Raw genomic sequence first — 18161 nt, forward strand, 5'->3', positions numbered from 1 at the left:
TCTGTGCTGAATCTTCATAGGCAAGAAAAGCTTACTCATCTTAATGCTATACTTCAGAATTCTAAAATCTGAAGTATGGACAGTATGATTAGCTAAACCGATACCCAGACAGGACTGCCTTGGGCCCAGTTTGTGGACAGCAAGGTAATAGGAAATGTGGTCTTGATTTGGGTTTTAGTGTTGGTGTGTGTGTTTGGTGAAAGGATAGTACCTTGAACACTTGTTGGTTTCTACCTGTATTTTTAGTTTGTAAGGAAGAAGTAGTCCTAAAGTTATTATGTAAGCTGAAAAACAAGTAGACAGAGCTAGATCTAAGAAAATGTGATTATTTTAGTAGTAGTAGCAGAGCACTGCATCCAGCTCTGGGGTCCCCAACATAAGATGATCATGCACCTGTGGAGCAAGTCCAGAGGAGGCCACGGAGCTGGTCAGAGGGCTGGAGCCCCTCTGCTGCGGGGACAGGCTGGGAGAGCTGGGGCTGTGCAGCCTGGGGAGGAGAAGGCTGCGGGGAGACCTTAGAGCAGCTCCCAGTGCCTGGAGGGGCCGACAGGAAAGCTGGGGAGGGGCTTTGGGCAAGGGCAGGGAGTGGTGGGACAGGGGGGAATGGCTTGAAGCTGAGAGAGGGGAGATTTAGGTTGGACATGAGGAAGAAACCCTTCCCCGTGAGGGCGGCGAGGCGCTGGCCCAGGCTGCCCAGAGCAGCTGTGGGTGCCCCATCCCTGGCAGGGCTCAAGGCCAGGCTGGACGGGGCTGGGAGCAGCCTGGGCTGGGGGGAAGGGGCCCTGCCCGGGGCAGGGGGTGGGACTGGCTGGTCTTGAAGGTCCCTTCCAACCCAAACCCTTCTGTGATTTTTAGGACTTCACACCCATCCCTAACAAGTACTGTGACACTGATTTACCCAGTAGTTCGTCAGAGTTTATAATCAATTGACGAGCTTGCTTTTGGTACTCCTGAACTGTGTGCCTTCACTGCTGCTTGAAATATTTGTAGCATGAATGTATTGTTTGGTCATGTGGAACATGTACGTGTTACTTGGATTGGGAAGGATTGGTTAGATCAGTTAGCTACTGCTTTGAGAGTGGTTGCTGATGCGCAGGTTTGGCTTACCTTTTTAGATTATGAAAGCTTCTTTGCTTGCTGATGAAGACGACGTAGATTTAATCCTGGATCATTATCCTGGGAAACAACCTGTAAAAATGGATACTTCACAAGAGATCTGTTCTCCGAGGCTCCCTATTTCAAAATCACAAGGACAGAAAAGATACTCCGGTATTGTGAGAAACCACACGTTGCATGAAATAAAAGTTTAATTCTAATATTCAACAGGCAAAGTTCTGTCACTGGCTGAACATATGGCAGAAGAGTTGTGTGCTGTGGTGTTAGGTTTGGTCAGCAGCCAGGTGCCTGCCTAGCTGCACTTTCGCTCCCCCTCCTCAACAGAATGGGAGAAGAAAATCAAATGAAAAAAGCTCATGGATTAAGATAAAGACAGGGAGATGGTTTTACTTGTGAGAGTGCCTAATAAGCAGACTTGACTTGAGTAAAATTGATTTACTGCTAGTTAAAATAGGCTGGGGTAGTGAGGAACAAAGAAAAATTGAAATGACACTTTCATACCCTGTCCTCCTTTCCCAGACCCGTCTTCATTCTTGACTTTTATTTCCTCCCGACCCTGGCAGGGCAGGGGGGTGGGGCATGGGGTCCATAGCAGATCCTCTCTGCTGCTCCTTCCTTCAGTTTCACACACCCCTGCCCACCCCCCATCCCCCTACCCCCCGCACCCCCCCCACCCCCCACCCCCCGCCCCCCGGGCTCCAGCATGAGCCCTCTCCCAAGGGCTGCAGGCCAAATGCCTGCTCCAGTGCCTGAAGCACTTCCTCACCTCTTTCTCTGACCTTAGTGCTTGCACTGCTGTTCTTGCTCTTTTTTTTTCTTTTTTTTTCCCCTACCTGTGTAGCATCTCAAGCTCTTTCTGAAATTAGGGACTTCTTTGGAAATGGCACATTTTGGGGTGAGACTGTACCTGTACTATTCTTGGTGTAATACTACGTGCTTGCATTTTGATAATGCAAATTAGGCTATGCAAGGTGGGGTTAGTGGTCCTTAGTGCTGCAAATAATCATACCTAGCTAGCTGTTACCGTCACAAACCACAGCAGATGTTTTAACTGGCTGCTCAAGAAGTACTGAAATACCTTTTAACCCCCCCCCCCCCCCCCCGCAAAATACCTTTTAAAAGAAGCCTAGAAATGTACTGCTGAAAAGGGAATATCCCATTCATTTAAACGTTCTTCCTGCTTCTTCCTTGTAGCTGGTGGGTTGCTGCAATCCAAATTTGCTAATCTAGCTTTCCAACCACCAAGTGGTGCTCTGCAAGATTTCAAGGGGCCAAGGACTTTGAGCAGTTCCCCTTCCATTGCCGTTTGGTCAGCGACTTCTCCATTAGCATCTGTGTTCTCTGTACCTCTGTCGGTCCCTGAGGTACAGGTAAAAACAGTTGGCGTCCGCAGGCAGCAGGGGCTTGTACCTCTGGAAAAGTCCATCACCTACGGAAAAGGGAAGCTGCTGATGGATATGGCACTCTTCATGGGGCGCTCATTTCGTGTTGGTTGGGGACCCAACTGGACACTTGTCAATTGTGGAGATCAGTTGAGTGGATCAAATGAAATGGAAGATCTTCAGTGTGAGTCTGTGGAATATGGATTCCTGCCAACTCCTGTTGCCCCAAAATCGTGAGTAGTGGTTTCTTTCAGGATGGTTCTGCCCTGCTCTCTCTCTGTGTTTAAAAAAAATCCTGATTGTAGTTTGATCGTCCTTCTGTTATGCAGAAGTGGTGCAAGATCATTGTTAGCCATGGAGATTTCCTTCAGGTTACTACTTCACAAAAATCTGTATGTCAAAAGATCTGGAATAATGCATAGTAAGAGTAGTTACTTTTTTTGAACAAGTAAATAGCACAGTCCTCCAGCAAAAGGTTTAAGTGAGCAAGTTTAAAATTGTTGTCCAGGAGGCTTCTGATCTGCTACTGATTCTCCCTGAGAATCTGACCTACCTAAGAAATCTCTTCTTTAGATTCTGAATTCTCAGGCCCCTTCAGTTCTGCTTGTGTATAAAGCAGTATAGAGGTCTGTCTTGGATTGTGTAACTGTGTACCTAAACTTGGCTGGAATACAGCTAGATGTTCTGCCATGTAAGTCTTCCAAGAACCTTCTTGAGATGTTCTCCAGTGTATCCAACTTGCTGAGAGAATGAGGTGCTCTCACAGAATGTACTGGGGTATGGTAAGGTGTGCTAATTGCCTTTTGAGAGCTTGAAGCACCCAGTTCAGTGAGGTTTATTAGCCAAAGTCTGATTCTAAGTCCCAGACTGTGTAACCAGGTTTTTCATACCTGGCTGTTGACATTGGAATCATACATCTTACTGTTACCATGTTAAAGTTAGGACAAGCTGCACAATGCAGCTGCTCCATGATGGGTGCTGTTCACTTGCATGGAGAACAATTCAGAATGTTGCTAGCTGGTTTTTTCTTTTTTTTTTTCTTTTTTTTTTTTTTCTGCCAGACTCTTGGAATCCTCTTTCAAGGTTCATGTGGAGAAGTTGAGCTTAGAACAACAGAAGGTGGACAGAGACAAACAGCTGTATCTCATCCCTCTGGAGATAAAGCTGAAACACAGTACTGTCCACATGGATGAGCACTGTCCTCTTCTAGCACCCAACCCAGGAGTTTCTGCTATTCATGACTACGCTCACTGGGTTAGGAAGGCATCCGAGGACACCGCTTTGACAGAAAGTGAGTATAGAATAATTCTTTTCACAGTGGTGATAGTCAATCTGGAAAGCTGTCCAATTCAGATTAATTTCGGATTGCAACAGAGCAGTGAAATGTGAATAAAACAGAAAAATGGACTGTACCTCAGCATTCTTCCTAGAAGCATAAACATGGTTCATGGCATTTGAGGAGCTAGCTGACTTACTGCATCAACTTGTAACAGTAGGATATGCTTTAAGATACCCTGCAAGGTTATGCTTATAGTCTTTCCTGAGACCTCTAAATACTCTCTGTATGTTTTCACTCCTGATGACCAAGTAACTCTGTTCTGACAGCTATTGTGAAGCACTGGTGCTTGGCATGGACTTTATGTGAAGCAATCTGGGGGAACCTGAAAGAGTTAGAGGCCAACTTGGAGGAACCCAGTGAGTACATCCTGGCACTGGAGCGCAGAAAAGCCTTCTCTCGCTGGCTGTCGGAGACTGCTGCAGGACGAATTGAGGAGGAAGTCTCTTTGTCCCGACACGGTAATCACATAGAGGCTGTGTTCAGCTGCCTTACTGGGAAGAGAATTGGTGAAGCTTGCAGGCTGGCACAGCAGTCAGGTAAGATGTTTAAGTCTTTCAGCTTTTTGCAGGGAAGAGGAAGGGAATAAAGAGGATTTAAACTTTGGGGAGCGGCCACTTAGAGAACAGAGTTTTCCCTTGTCAGGCAGTGACTAAGGGGGGGGGTTGACGGGTCTACTTGCTGCTTGAGTACATGGTCACATTTACACTGGCTTACTTGTCAGCTCTCCTACAGTTAGGAAGTGATGCTGTACTGCATTTGGAACTCTTTTTTTGCATTGTATCTCCTTTTGAATTTTTCTTAATGTTCTTTTTATATTGAGTTTCTGTTAATTTGTTACACTTGTTTAAAAAATGTATATTTTTCAGAGCCTGATGGCTAGTTTCATCTTGGTCTTTTATGTTGGCTTACATCTTTTCTGTTTGCTTCCTCTGGGGACTCTGTGCTTCCCATTCTTTTGTCTTCTCCCCATGGGCCCCGTTCTAGCAGGTGTTTATGTAGTGGGTTATTTAATAAGAAATTGTGTACAAGGAACCAATTGTGAGGCACTTTGATCAGCCTACAGCTGCACAACTCTGAAACGGATAGCTGTGGCACTGGTAGGTGGGAGGATTTGTCTGATGTGCTCTTGTCCCCTGTTCCAGGTGACCACAGGCTTGCTCTGCTCCTTTCCCAACTGGCAGGCAGCCAGCCCATCCGGGACCTCCTCACCATGCAGCTGGTGGACTGGCACAGGCTGCAGGCAGACTGCTTCATCCAGGAAGAGAGATTGCGCATCTTTGCCCTGCTTGCAGGGAAGCCTGTAAGTTGTTACTCAGCTGTCTTGTCATTGACTTGACTTCCCCTTCTTGACAGCTGTAGCACTCAACCACAGCACAAGGTGCACAGCAGGAAAGTGGTACAACGTGGTGGTGCATGTTTTTTTCACCGATGTAGCCTCTTACTGTGGTATGTCTGGAATGTACTGACCATTGTGTGCTAAGTTTGACTGAACTTATTTGTTTCTTTAGGTGTGGCAGTTATCAGAGACAATAAGTATCAATGTGTGTTCACCGCTAGACTGGAAGCGTTGCATGGCTGTCCACCTCTGGTACCTCCTTCCTCCAACAGCTTCTATTTCCAAGGCACTTGCAATGTATGAGTCAGCCTTTCAGGTAGGTCCGTTGTGCCTGGGTGAAAGGAGATCTTACTCGGTACAATTGACTGATGCTCCACTGAGACTTCTGTGAGCAATCAAGAATCACTGTGGAGGTACTGAGTACGGAATTGCATATGGGTTCATTATTTCAGTTGTTACGGCGTCAGATTCCTTCACTAGCTTTAACAATGAGTTTTTGCAGCAGTTCACTTAAATAGGAATGTTCTTTCCCCCACTGGAATGGGAATAAAGCACTGGGTTGATAATTCTAGTCCAGGAGTCCTCAAACTACGGCCCCCCAGGGTCCTCAATCCGGCCCCTGGTATTTACAGACCCCCCCCCACCCCTGCTGGAGGTTGGGGGGGGGGGGGGAACCAAGCAGCTGCAAATGACTTCCTGCCACTTCATCCGCGTGCTGGCCCCCTGTTCTAGTCACTTCAGAACCTTAGGATCTGCTCTTTAGGATGTTGTGGCAACTTATTTGAAGCATATCTCCCACTGACTGAGTGCTTCCAGGTGTTTGATGGCTAGGCAATTGGGAAGATGGGTAGTGGCCAGCAGCAGGAAGGCCATTTGAGCTAGGTAGCCAGTCGGTTTTCCCAGTGTGATGACTGATACTCAGCTACCTCACTTCTAAAAGGGTCTTTGCTGAGCTATACAGTTTGTTACACTTGCTATTTCTACAGCAAACTGCCTTACAGACAGTATGTGGGTACATGCATTATGCAAAGCCTTGTTTGTTGCTGTAGAGCTGTCAGCCTCTGTATACAGACAGGCAAAGGGCTCTGTTGAAAAAAGTGTTTAATCATTTAACTAAAGGTACTTCAGCCCTGGATCCGTATGCCTAAGGATAGCCCAAGCACAGCATCAAGTCTAGTAACTTCTAATCTATGCAAGTTTAATGCTGCAAGACTATTTCGTGTTACCTTTGTACGCAGTGTGTCAGTATAAAGCTTGGTATTTTGAAGTGATGAACACTTTAGTTTTATCGTGACTTAAAGTTAAGGTAATGCTATTAGGTTAGAATGTGGGGGTGGTCTCGCTGCAGCCTGATGATGTAGAGAAGTAGATACATCTCGTTTTCAGAACTTTGTCTAAGAGGGCTAATAACTGGAAGCCAGCAGAATGTGGAATGCTCTCCCAAATGCATATCTAGCGTTCCTACTAGCAGTGAAAATGTTGAGGATTTTGGTGATTCATCCTGGCTAGATGGTACAAAAGAACAGTTTTCTGGTGGCTCAGTACCCTGTACTTGGTGATTCAGGGCGTTCAGTGCTGCTTACTTAACTGTCCAGACTCTGCTTAGCTATAGAGGGAGGGAAAGCTTGCAGGGATGCGCTCTTCCGTTTGATTGAGACGTATGTGGTTTTCCAGCTATAAAATTGTTCAGGAATACAGGTTGTGTGAGAGAGCTAACTATACCTCCACACAGTGGCTTTTGAGAGCTCAGGGTGAGATCAAATTGAGCCTGCTGAAACATTTTGGGTTTAGGGTGTTGGGTGGGTTTTTTTCCTTCTTAGCATCATGCTAGTATATAGTTGCTTAAGTTTTAACCACAGGTGTGGTAGGCTGTGCCCTCTGCTTCAAAGCAGAGAGCATGCTCATGAGTGTGCTGAGCTGTTTGGAATGCAGAATGCAGCTTTGTTCAGAGTACTGTCTTTTAAACTGACTGTTAAATTTTTTTTTGTTTAGAAAACGCCAGAGTGTGAGAAATACGCATGCTGTCCTCTGCCTCCTTACCTAGAAGATTCTGGTTGTGTAATTGAAGAAGACGATAATGCGGGAAGACCTCTGAGAGATGTCTGTTTCCATTTGTTAAAGCTCTACAGTGACAGGTAAATGGGTAAATAGTTCAAAAACTATTTAGAAAAATCTTGATCAGACTTCTTGAATTCCCAAACCAGGGGTATGAAAGCAGCTTCAGTGTTTAGTGAACCACTTAGAGCAGTCAAAAGTCTGCCTTGCGTGTACACCCTTACAGAATGGGGCAACAACACTGCAACTGCTGGTGATGGTATAGATGATGAAACTTCAATTGTGGCGCACACTTGTGTTATTTTCTTACGATTTCTATGCCTGGAGAATGCAGTGAGCATGCTGCACTGTAGTTACCTTTTTTGAAGGCATCAAGAAATCTGTAGGAGAGCCACATACAAAATAAAAGATTGTGACAGTCTGGATGCAGACTCAAAAGAAGAGCAAAAAGATTTCAAGAGTTGCTCCTGTCTTTTAAAAACAAAACAAAAACCCCAAACCCCCACACTGGTGTAAGTCACATACACAATAATTGGAGGTGGGTGAAGGGAAAGAACTAGGTAGCAGTGAGTGTCTGATTTTGTTATGTGGACACAATTAGCTATTTATATTGCAAATATTTTTCCCTACAGGCACTATGATCTTGACCAGCTGCTTGATCCCAGGAGTATAACATCTGACCCTCTGGACTATCGTCTCAGTTGGCACCTGTGGGAAGTGCTCAGAGCTCTGAATTACACCCATCTATCCAAGCAGAGTCAAGGAGTGCTGAATGCTAGCTATGCTGCCCAGCTTGAGAGTGAAGGTCTTTGGAAATGGGCTGTTTTTATACTGCTGCATGAGCCTGATAGACAGTGAGTAGAAGAATATTTTTTTTCTGCCTTGAAAATAATGTTGCCTGTGTTAAAGCCCTGCTCTGTACACTGTAATTATCATGGCTTCTCACATTGAACTGGAACTGTGCAGCTGGAGATCTTTATGCCACTTGTAAAAATTGTGTGCTGGGATTACAAAGTGGCATGAATAATTCTGCTTAGTTAAATGTCATTAGATGTTAAATAGCATTGTATTGTAATGACTGAAAGTCCTGAACCATGCTACTGAAGCAGATATCATAGTAATTTTGATAACCTAGAGCTGTGTATATTGCCTGTGGCTCAGCAAGCTTACTACATTCAAGAACTTGCCTTGAAAACATCATTAATGCTAGAATACTGTAACTGTACCCGCTGGAGCTGAACAGAAGCAAGTGTGTTTGAAAGGAAAGCTTGGGAATTAAAAAATTGTCTTAAATTTGTAAATAACTCATCTTTTGTGAAACAGCTGTCATTAATGCACTGCATTAGAATTTTTTTTCCAGCCAATAACTTCAAATAGAGCCTGTATATTACTTTTAGGGGCCTGGGTGATACTTAAATGTTCTAAGCTTACAACATTTAAGATATTACAAGGTACTAGCAATGACATTGTTCTTAGCGGTTAACACGCACTGAAGAAATTTTAGAGCTTGCCTTAAACTAAGTCTTGCAAGACCTGACAAGGCTGGCTTTTGCAGTCACCAATAAATACTATGCAGCCTGCTGTTTAGCCTTTGGCTACTTGTATTGGACTGCGTGGTGCAGAATGCAGGATTGCTTGCTTGAGTAATGCCTTGTCCTCTCTTCCCCCCAGCATACGGGAGAAGGCAGTGCGTGAACTCCTAAATCGGCATTGTGTTCTCTCAGAGACACCGGAGTCTTGGGCCGAGGAGACTTTTCTGACACAGAGGCTCTGTGTCCCCCCAGAGTGGATTCATGAGGCAAAGGCAGTTCGAGCAAGGATGGAGGGCGACAAGCATAAAGAAGCCCTCTTCTTGTTCAAGGCTGGGCACTGGAACCAGTGTCACAAGCTGGTTGTCAGGCACTTGGCCTCTGGTGAGTCTGCTCTCCTAATATTTTTGCATTCTGGCTTTTGAACAGCACACAAACGCAGTAGGAACAGAAGTCATTGGGCATTCAGTAATTCAAAGGGGTAGGGCTGTGTTTCTAGCAACAGGGTTTGCAGAGAGTGGCTGTTTCAAAATGTGGTACCTGGCATGATGATTCTTCACTGCAAGCACGTGATAAGGGCAGTGCTTCACCTTCTGCACATCCACCTTGCTGTGCCAGGGGTGCCTTGGAACAAAGGCAGTGGTAGCGTTCCTGGAGCCCTGATTCTGTGGGTGTCCCTGCTCTAGGAAATGGAATGGCTGTAGTCTTGCCTTTTGTAGGTCATAAATACAAGTATTGCCAGAAACGCTTGTCAAAGAGTTACAAAACTGACTGAGAGTGCAGTCTGTCAGTTGCTTTTTCTCTAACAATCAATGTGCCTGACTTGTAAGAAACTTTTTTGTTCTGTTACTGACACGCTTGTTCTCTTTAGATGCTATTATTAATGAAAACTACAAGTACTTAAAAGGATTCTTGGAAGGTCTCGCCCCTCCAGAGCGTAGTGTACTCATCCAGGACTGGGAGGTGGCAGGGCTGGTCTACCTAGATTACATCCGTGTTATTGAGACGCTTGATAGGATTCAACAGGTAACAAACTAAAAAAAAATTGTATTTTTTTTCCCTACAGTTTGGAAGGACATACAGAGTCTTGCTTTTAGAATAACCTTTTATTCACTGATCAGTGCTAATGTTAATGTTTCCCTTTTGCAGACACTAACAAACAGAATACGGTACACCCCTGAAGATAGAGAGATTTGGTAGATACTGTCAAAATAAGATGTGGGCTCTTTCCTGTAGATATGCTTTATGTAGTATGGCGGTGAGATAAGTGGAAGAGAAGGAATAAAACCAGCAGTTAGCTGGCTAGTGGGGAGTCTGCATGTCTGTCCCCCCTAATTCAGTTCCAGACTTCTCATTTCAGGTGTTAACTTCAAACAGGTTTTAGTGTAGATTGCCTTCTGTTGGATGAGTTTTGGCTTAGAGTGCTCTTAAGTGGTCTGTGAGCAGTTCTGCTGGAAGGCTTTGGCTGACTCTCACTTGCTTTTAGCTGGATTGTTCCACCTACGAACTGGAGCGGTTACATACCAAAGTGACATCGCTGTGCAACAGGATAGAGCAGATACAGTGCCACAGTGCGAAGGACCGCCTGGCTCAGTCAGGTACAGTGACATCAATATCTAGCAGCCTGCTGGGAAAGCTGGTTTTACATCCTAGACCAGCTAGTTCTGGTTGTCACCTGGGCTGCCAGAATATCTGTCCCTTTGTGTGTGTGGAGAAGGAAGGCTGTGGTCAGTGAGGTGAGTCCTGAGTTGCTCCAGGAGTTACTGTACATGTGGCTGTTGATCATAATTTCAGGCAGGCTTTGTTGCCTAGTTGATGTGGCATCCAATGTCTGGCCTTTTCAGTAAAGCATATTGTCCGTACTTAATTTTACAGCTCCACATACAGCCATGAGCATACTTGCAGAAGGCAGTCCAATCTAAGGAATAAGGTCAAATTTTGGTTACAGTGGTGGAGAAAGTCTGTGTGGAGAGAGGAGATTCACTGCTGGAGCTGAGAAAAGGCCAGGTCACACTGGCACGGCTCCACCAGCCCAGCCAGATGTCTTTGCTTCAAAACTTGATGTTGAATTGCTGTTCAAGCGCACACCTCTGCAGGCTGAGCTCTTAGCTCACATGCTAGCTCCTACTCTGCAGTATGGTGCGGACCTTGCAGAAATGTTCCTCTTGCTCTTTCCAGATATGGCCAAGCGCATCGCTAACCTGTTGCGGGTGGTCCTCAGCCTGCAGCATGCCCCAGAGCCCGTCACTGACTCCATGCCTGACCCACAGCGTGTCCCTCTTCGCCTGCTCGCTCCCCACATTGGACGGCTGCCTATGCCGGAGGACTATGCCTTGGAGGAGCTGCGCAGCCTCACCCAGTCTTACCTGAGGGAGCTGACAGTAGTGACTCATTGAGGAAGAATCCTTTCCATCCTTTGACAGTTTTTATTGTTTGGTAACTGTTTATCCTTGTTCTGAGGGCGAACCACCTCTCTAGCCACGCAGATTTTTCCAGAGGTGTAAAACAGCTTTAGTTTGTGGGCTAACACAGGGATTTTTGTAACCTGGGGGAGCATTGAGACTGGTTTGACCTTGCTGGCTGTTGCCCTCAACCACACAACGTTTTCCTAGAGTCAATAAAACACCTTTTGCCAAACCTGTCTGCAGGTGAGATTGTCCCTGTGGAGTGGGGCACAGTGTGGGCTTTGTCTCCTGGCTGATCCTTTTCACTCCTTTTGTTGCAGTACAGAGGATGGTGAAGCAAATTCTGGGACAGTTTTCCATGGGGCAGATTTCCACTTCGGTGGGACTGCGCTTGGTAAACCAATGATGAACCTTTGGCATCTGAACTCATGGCGGATAAGCTTTAACTAGGGCTTTGTGTTAAAAGTTTGCTCTGTGATTGGGGGTGGGAGAAGGGACTGAAGTTTGGAAGTTCCTTCCTGCATTCTCTTGCTCGGTTGGAAACCTGCCAACGTGGTGTTTAATTTCTCCATCCTCCACCTCCAAAAGTAAAGCAGGCTGCTCTCCTGACTCAAGAGGAAAGGAGGTGGCACCTCTGTGTGTGCCTTATGGTGAGCTCTGCACCATGCAGGCCTCAGAGGGTGGACATCTCCTGGGTCCCGTGCACAGTAAAACACAGGAGCTTGTCCTCATAGTTGCTGCATTCCGTGCTGCTGATGGGAGGGGGCAAATTCTGCACAGAAAGCACAAACTGCCAGAAAGGTCACCTGCCCGAGGAGCAGAGCAGCCTGGCTGCCCTGGCACTTCAGCCTGCCTCTGCGCTGTCGGATGGCGGCTGGTGTAGGTATTAGGGGTGTGTGCACTCAGACAGGCAGCCCCTCGACCAGCATGTGCCACCTGGCACACGCGCTCATCTGTTTGCCGTGTTACACAGAGCAACACGTGTTACGGAGCCCCCGTCTAGTCTAAGAACATCCTGCAAGCACATAGCTGACCGTGGCATTGTGCTCTGGTATGTACAGTCTTGACTTACTGTGTTTGGAAACCGACTATTTTTGGAAGAAGAAAAAAAGAAAAGCTGTCTATTAGTCTGCTCTGATTTCAGGGTTACTGCAGTGGCACCTCCTGCCATGGCCGGCCAGCCGTGGCTCACAGTGGCTTCCAGCCCACCTGGTGCTGCTTTGTATTGGCTCACTGAAGGTCTTGATGCATGAGGATTATGTAAAGGTTTTTATTAAAAAAAATATAAATAAATGATCTAGATTATTTTCCTGTCTTTTTGAGAACAATAAATAAAATGTTTATAGTATTCCCATGGTTTCCTTTGCTTTTTAAGCAAGACTTCAGTTTCATAGGCATGTGACCCTTGGCTTGTCATACCTGGGTGGCTTGGGCTGGCTCAGGTGGTGGCACAGCTTGTGTGACGGGTGCAGGGATGGTGTTGGGAAAGCTGAATTCCCCTGGAACTGAATCTGTTGGATGTGAGGAGCAGCAGGGAAGGTGTTTACAGGTGTATTGGCACCGATGGATACGGGAAAAGGTGGCTCCGTGTGGAAGGAGAACAGGGATGCAGCACAAGGGACGTTGAGAAGGTACTGGATGTTGTCTTCGTCTTTATCTTTGTGGGTAAGACTGGCCTCCAGCAGCCACAGATGTCTGGGAGCAGTGGGAAGGGTCAGAGTAAGGAAGACTTGGCTTGGTGCAGAGGGGTGTGGCTGGGGAGCACTTAGAGTGGGCATCCTGCATACCTGGGACCAGGCAGGGTGGCCCCATGAGGGCTGAAGGAGCTGCAAGATTGCTTTGATAGTGTTAGAAGGTTGTGGTGATGGAGAAGGTTCATTCAGAGCTGTGGAAGAAAAAGTCACCCCTGTCTCGAGGAGGGTAGGCCAAGTGTGAAAGAATGGAGCTACGGGGTGGTGAGCCTCACCTGGCGCGGTGACAGAGCATGTCCTGGGAACTGTGGAGATGTGAAGTAGAGGGGATCCTGAAGGAGACGGGTGGGGGAACAGCCTTTCTTGGAAGGGGATTTTCTGGAAAGAGGTGAGGGATGGACCAGATTACATCATCATGGCAAAGGGAGGGAAGTGCTTTTCCCATGCAACACAAGGTTTGTTCAGGCTAAAAACTGGCGTGTGCTGGTAAAAGCGTGAAATAAACCCTGAATAAATATCCTTGATTGGGCACAATCCAGACCTCTGCTTCCCAGGGCTGGGTGTTGCTGGGTGCCTGGCAGTCTCTTCTCTTCCGAATGGGGGGCTGGGCGGGACCCACTCCCCAGTGCCAGCTCTCTGGCATGAAAAGCTGTAAAAGCAGTGGTGATTTATATCTTCTTGCCCATGCAAGGTGACTGTCCTGCTGTGCCAGCATCACCACATGTAAACTTGACACTGGGCTGTGCTGTGCGGAGAGCCAGGTCACTCTGGCTTTGCGTCGTTCCATTAGCATAATTGCATCTCTGCAAACCCAGCTGCTGCCCTGGGCGGAGGAACAGAGTGCCCAGGACTTCGGCCTGGGGATGAATAATTCACCACCTGGAAACAAAACCTCCAGCCTTAAAACTGATCGGTGCACTGCTTGGCATCTGCTGCCAGGGATCAGCATGGGAAAGGTGCCAGGGAGGTGCTGGGGGAACAGGAGGCAGTGGCCTCCCCCCATGGCTGGAGCTAGGGACCTGCTCCGGCACCCCTGGGCAGGGACCTCTCTGCCACTTGCTACTTCGTCTCCTGGGTCATGTCCCTTAACCTCCTGGAATTTTGTTCTCACCAGATGGGAATAATCATCCCCTTCCCTTTCCTTGCTCTTTTACTGGGGAGTGGGATGTCCCTTGCTGTGCATGGTAGTTCCTCAACCCAGGGGCCTGCAGCATCTGCCCTTGGCTCTTCCCAGTGCCCTGGCCTCAGTGGGCTTCAGTGCCCCAGTGTGTCCCGGTCAGCCCCAGGCTTTCCTTCTCCAGCTTGCTCTGGGCCAGGACTGGGGGCAGTGGTGCCCTCTCCCTGCAGCCCCCCGGGCCAGAGGTCCCTCAGGCTGCTGGTTTCTAGTGCACGAAGCTGCCAACCAAGAGTGAAGCTGCTGCCAGCTCTGGGCAGACAGAAGCTCCGGACAACATGGCAAAGAGTGACCTTGTCCATGCCTGCTCCAGCTCACTGCTGCACGGTCCTTGTCACCACGGTCCTTGTCACCACGGTCCTGTCCCTGAGCTGCCTGGCGCAGGCAGAGAAGGGGCTGCCCACTGGTGCAGCCAGGAGGGTCTTGTGGCAGTGACGGTTCAGGGTGCCGGTGGGCAAAGCCTTCCCGGGGCTGGGGCAGCTGACAGGCAGCATGTCACTGCCCGGCACCCAGACCCGTGCCAAAGGGGCTCAGCTGCACCCAAACCCCCGCCCAGACCCCCTGCCACGTCCCAGCTGGGCACCCTCAGGGTCGCTTTCCATTACCCTCTGCCACAGAGCTTGCTGCACTGAGACTGTCGGTCCCAAGGGAGGCTGTGCCCCCCCCCGTCCCAGTCCTGACGTCACCCCAGCACTTACAGGCAGCGCGCCCCCCCCCCCCCCCCCCCCGGCCCGTGTCCCCCGGGACCTGCGCAGGGCGGGAGTGCGGCGGGATGGAGCCTGGAGCTCCGCTGCTAGCCCTCTGCCTTGCTGGCTGCCTCCTGGCCCAGGGTAAGCAGCAGAGGGGGTGGCGGGGGGTGCTGGCACCCCCACACCCGACCCCCAGCCCTGGGCGTGGGAAGAGGGTCTGCCAGCCCCTGCAAGCAGCAGCAGCGCTGCACATCGGGCATCTCTGGGAGGGGGACAGTGTCGGTAGGATGGAGGGCTCCGGCTGGTGGCGAGGAGGGACAGGGGCCCTGGCATGCTCCCCCCCGCCCCGCTCGGTTGCCAGGGGGTCCCCGTGCCTGGGTCCCGGGCATCCCTCGGGGGGGTCCTGCTGCACCCCTGGGGCTTGCGCCACGGCTCCTCCAGCCGCAGTCTGGGTGCCTGCAGGCTGCCGGGGGGCGCAGGGCAGGTTCGCCTACAAGCTGCTCCACGACCTCTTTGCCAACTACTCCAGCGCCCTGCGCCCCGTGGAGGACACAGACCGGGCGCTCAACGTCACCCTCCAGGTCACGCTCTCCCAGATCATCGACATGGTGAGTGGCCAGGTGTGGCACCAGCCCCGGCAGCCCAGCCCAGCCCAGCCCAGCCCAACCGAGGCTGTTGGTTTTTTGGCTCCTGGTTACTGCTTGGCCAAGCTCTGCTCTCCCGCAGCGGGTCCTGCTCGACCCAGAGCCGATGTTCATCCCTTGAAACCAGCCCATACCCCCCAAAACCAGCCCAGCTTCACCCAACAGCTCAGATCACCTGAACACAGCTGACCATGCAACACCAGCATAGACAGACAGACAGAAGACAGACACCCCCCGACACCCACCCCCCCCAGCCACACCCCCACACCCCCATGAGGTCAGACCACTTGAAACCAGCTCACATCCCTCCATACCCCCAAAACCATCACAACCTCCTCAAAGCCAGCTCAATCCCTTGGGACCCTTACAGAGGCGATCGGGTGGGGGTCCAAGATAGGGGGGCCAGGCAACACCGGGGTCTCTCCCCATGCCCACCCTCTTTCCTTGGCAGGACGAGAGGAACCAGGTCCTCACCTCCTACCTGTGGGTCCGCCAGGCCTGGCTGGATGCCCACCTTACCTGGGACAAGGACACCTATGACGGCATCGACAGCATCCGCATCCCCAGCAGCTATGTCTGGCGGCCAGACATCGTCCTTTACAACAAGTGGGTTATGCTCGCCCCCCGCCCCCCCCCTTCCCCCTCCCCCCCCCCCCAAGTGGAGGGGGCTCAGGCTGGGGCTGGGGCAGGCTGCACAGGGTATTGCCTGCCTTGGGGCTGTGTGGCTGCACGTGGGGTGGGAGCAGGGAGGTGGGTGGGTGATGTAGGGATATGGTCATACCAAATGGGTGACTGGGGGGCAGCAGGTGCAGGGGGGTCTGGCAACAGCCAGGTGTGCCTGGCAGCAGCCTGCTGGTTGGGACGTGTCAGCATGGGGGTGGCCAGGGGCACTGAGCCACCTCTTTGCGGGGCAGGGTGGTACGGAGAGGGGACATGGTATTGGGTGGAGGTGTTTGGCCCTGGCCCTCCAGACCCTCACCCCATATGGGGCTCGGGGCTATCCTGGCCCCATGGACGTCCCTCCCCCAGTGCTGATGACCGCTTTGGTGGCTCAATGGAGACCAATGTGGTGCTGCGCTCTGATGGGCACATCATGTGGGACTCACCCGCCATCACCAAGAGCTCCTGCAAGGTGGATGTCTCCTACTTCCCCTTTGATGGGCAGCGGTGCCGCCTCACCTTTGGCTCCTGGACCTACAATGGGAACCAGATCGACCTCCGCAACCGTCTAGACACCGGGGACCTGACAGACTTTGTGGAGAATGTGGAGTGGGAGGTGCTGGGCATGCCAGCCACAAGGAACGTGATCACCTATGGCTGCTGCTCCGAGCCCTACCCCGATGTCACCTACACATTGCTCCTCCGCCGCCGTGCCTCCTTCTACATCTTCAACCTGCTCCTGCCCTGCATCATGGTCTCCTTTCTGGCACCCCTTGGCTTCTACCTGCCTGCCGACTCAGGGGAGAAGGTCTCGCTGGGGGTGACAGTGCTGCTGGCCCTCACTGTCTTTCAGCTGCTGGTGGCAGAGAGCATGCCACCCTCGGAGAGTGTCCCACTCATCGGTGAGCCTCAGCAGCACCCAGGACCCTCCCATGGGACCAGGGTGTCTGCGCTGGGGTGAATGCACAGCACCCAAACTGGAGTGCTGTGGCACAGGGATGGGGTTGCGGGTCTCTAACCCTTCTGCCACAGTGTCACCGCCCATTGTCCACACAGGGAAGTACTACATTGCCACCATGACCATGATCACGGCCTCCACTGCGCTGACCATCTTCATCATGAACATCCACCACTGTGGCCCAGGGGCCCGATCTGTGCCCCCTTGGGCCAGGTGGCTTATCCTCCACCACATGGCCCGGCTCTGCTGCGTCTATGAGGTGGGCGAGAGCTGCAAGAGCTCCCGGCGGGTCCTGGGTGGGCGGGCAGGCAGTGGGGAAGCTGGGGGTCTGGGAAAGAGCCCTGGGGAGGGGGAGGCAGATGCCGAGGCAGGGGGCTGCCCCAGGGACTGCTGCCTGTGCCACCATGATGGCCTGCTGAGGAACGTCAGCTACATCGCTGGCTGCTTCCGACGCCACCGAGCCACCCAGCACCTGACCGGCGAGTGGAAGAAGGTGGCCAAGGTGATGGACCGCTTCTTCATGTGGGTCTTCTTCTTCATGGTCTTCCTCATGAGTGTGCTAGTCTTGTGCAAAGCTGCCTGATGGTCTCACACACCAACTGCCCCCATACACCCCCTGCCCACAATGCCCCCCAAGGACAGAGGTGACCATGGGTGCCCCATGAGGGTGGCTTATCCCAAGCACCCATTGGACCCCCATGGAGCTTCACAGTGGGAGCTCCACCAGCACTGGAGGAGAGAAGCCCAACAGCGGGACCCTAACCCTGGCCAGGGCCACCCTGAGCTGCAGGCTTGAGGGGCCTCAGTCCCGTGGACAGCTGTTCCAGGGCATGCACCCATGTGCCCTCATTGCACCCTGCACCCCAGAAATCCCACAAACTGGAAATAAACCATGAAGCATGAATCCTCTCTTTCCTGCCTGGGTTCTAGGGGGGTCCTAGGACCTCACTGCCCTGGGGAGGGGTGCAACACCGGCACTGGCACCAGCTGGCATGGGCTGGGGGTGTGCATGCCATGTGCAACAAAGAGGTGTGAGACCGCCGTGACACCACTCAAATGAGGGTGCGGGGAAGTCGCTGCCCATCTCCTCTCGGTGCTGGCTGAGGCAAGAATGTCACCTCAGAAGGATGGAGGGATCTGACCCTCGATGCCTTAAATGATAAACATGTAGTGTTCCCTGTGG

General features: G+C 50.8%; 2 protein-coding genes across 8 annotated transcripts in view; both read left to right on the forward strand.

Annotated features, from left to right (window-relative positions):
- The window catches only part of NUP98 (nucleoporin 98 and 96 precursor), a 42667-nt gene extending 30157 nt beyond the window's left edge, over positions 1 to 12510 (forward strand). For 6 of the 7 annotated variants that reach the window (XM_027776881.2, XM_013305173.3, XM_027776883.2 and 3 more), the window contains 12 exons: positions 1116 to 1269; positions 2311 to 2731; positions 3560 to 3789; positions 4104 to 4373; positions 4980 to 5137; positions 5346 to 5489; positions 7166 to 7308; positions 7861 to 8082; positions 8900 to 9141; positions 9629 to 9783; positions 10244 to 10355; positions 10936 to 12510. In XM_027776881.2, coding sequence (XP_027632682.2) covers positions 1116 to 1269; positions 2311 to 2731; positions 3560 to 3789; positions 4104 to 4373; positions 4980 to 5137; positions 5346 to 5489; positions 7166 to 7308; positions 7861 to 8082; positions 8900 to 9141; positions 9629 to 9783; positions 10244 to 10355; positions 10936 to 11153 — 2469 coding nt within the window. In that variant the 3' untranslated portion in view covers positions 11154 to 12510. Of the gene's footprint in view, positions 1 to 1115; positions 1275 to 2310; positions 2732 to 3559; positions 3790 to 4103; positions 4374 to 4979; positions 5138 to 5345; positions 5490 to 7165; positions 7309 to 7860; positions 8083 to 8899; positions 9142 to 9628; positions 9784 to 10243; positions 10356 to 10935 lie in introns of those variants that run through there. The other variant, XM_013305174.3, reaches the window with a different exon arrangement.
- A 2493-nt stretch (positions 12511 to 15003) lies between these two features.
- CHRNA10 (cholinergic receptor nicotinic alpha 10 subunit) lies at positions 15004 to 17867 on the forward strand. The gene is made up of 4 exons (XM_055802872.1): positions 15004 to 15324; positions 15812 to 15966; positions 16390 to 16922; positions 17077 to 17867. The coding sequence occupies exons 1-4, from the start codon at positions 15004 to 15006 to the stop codon at positions 17559 to 17561; spliced, it is 1494 nt and encodes a 497-aa protein (XP_055658847.1). The 3' UTR covers positions 17562 to 17867.
- The last annotated feature ends 294 nt before the right edge of the window (positions 17868 to 18161 follow it).

Source organism: Falco peregrinus, chromosome 4, assembly GCF_023634155.1.
Source record: "Falco peregrinus isolate bFalPer1 chromosome 4, bFalPer1.pri, whole genome shotgun sequence".
Classification (NCBI taxonomy): Eukaryota; Metazoa; Chordata; class Aves; order Falconiformes; family Falconidae; genus Falco; species Falco peregrinus.

Excerpts from the sequence above, each read along its gene's own strand:
- CHRNA10 (XM_055802872.1), top strand. The coding sequence starts at position 15,004 with ATGGAGGGCTCCGGCTGGTGGCGAGGAGGGACAGGGGCCCTGGCATGC. Across the intron at positions 15,325-15,811 it reads TCTCCCAGATCATCGACATG|GACGAGAGGAACCAGGTCCT; the intron begins GTGAGTGGCCAG and ends TTTCCTTGGCAG. Across the intron at positions 16,923-17,076 it reads GGAGAGTGTCCCACTCATCG|GGAAGTACTACATTGCCACC; the intron begins GTGAGCCTCAGC and ends TTGTCCACACAG.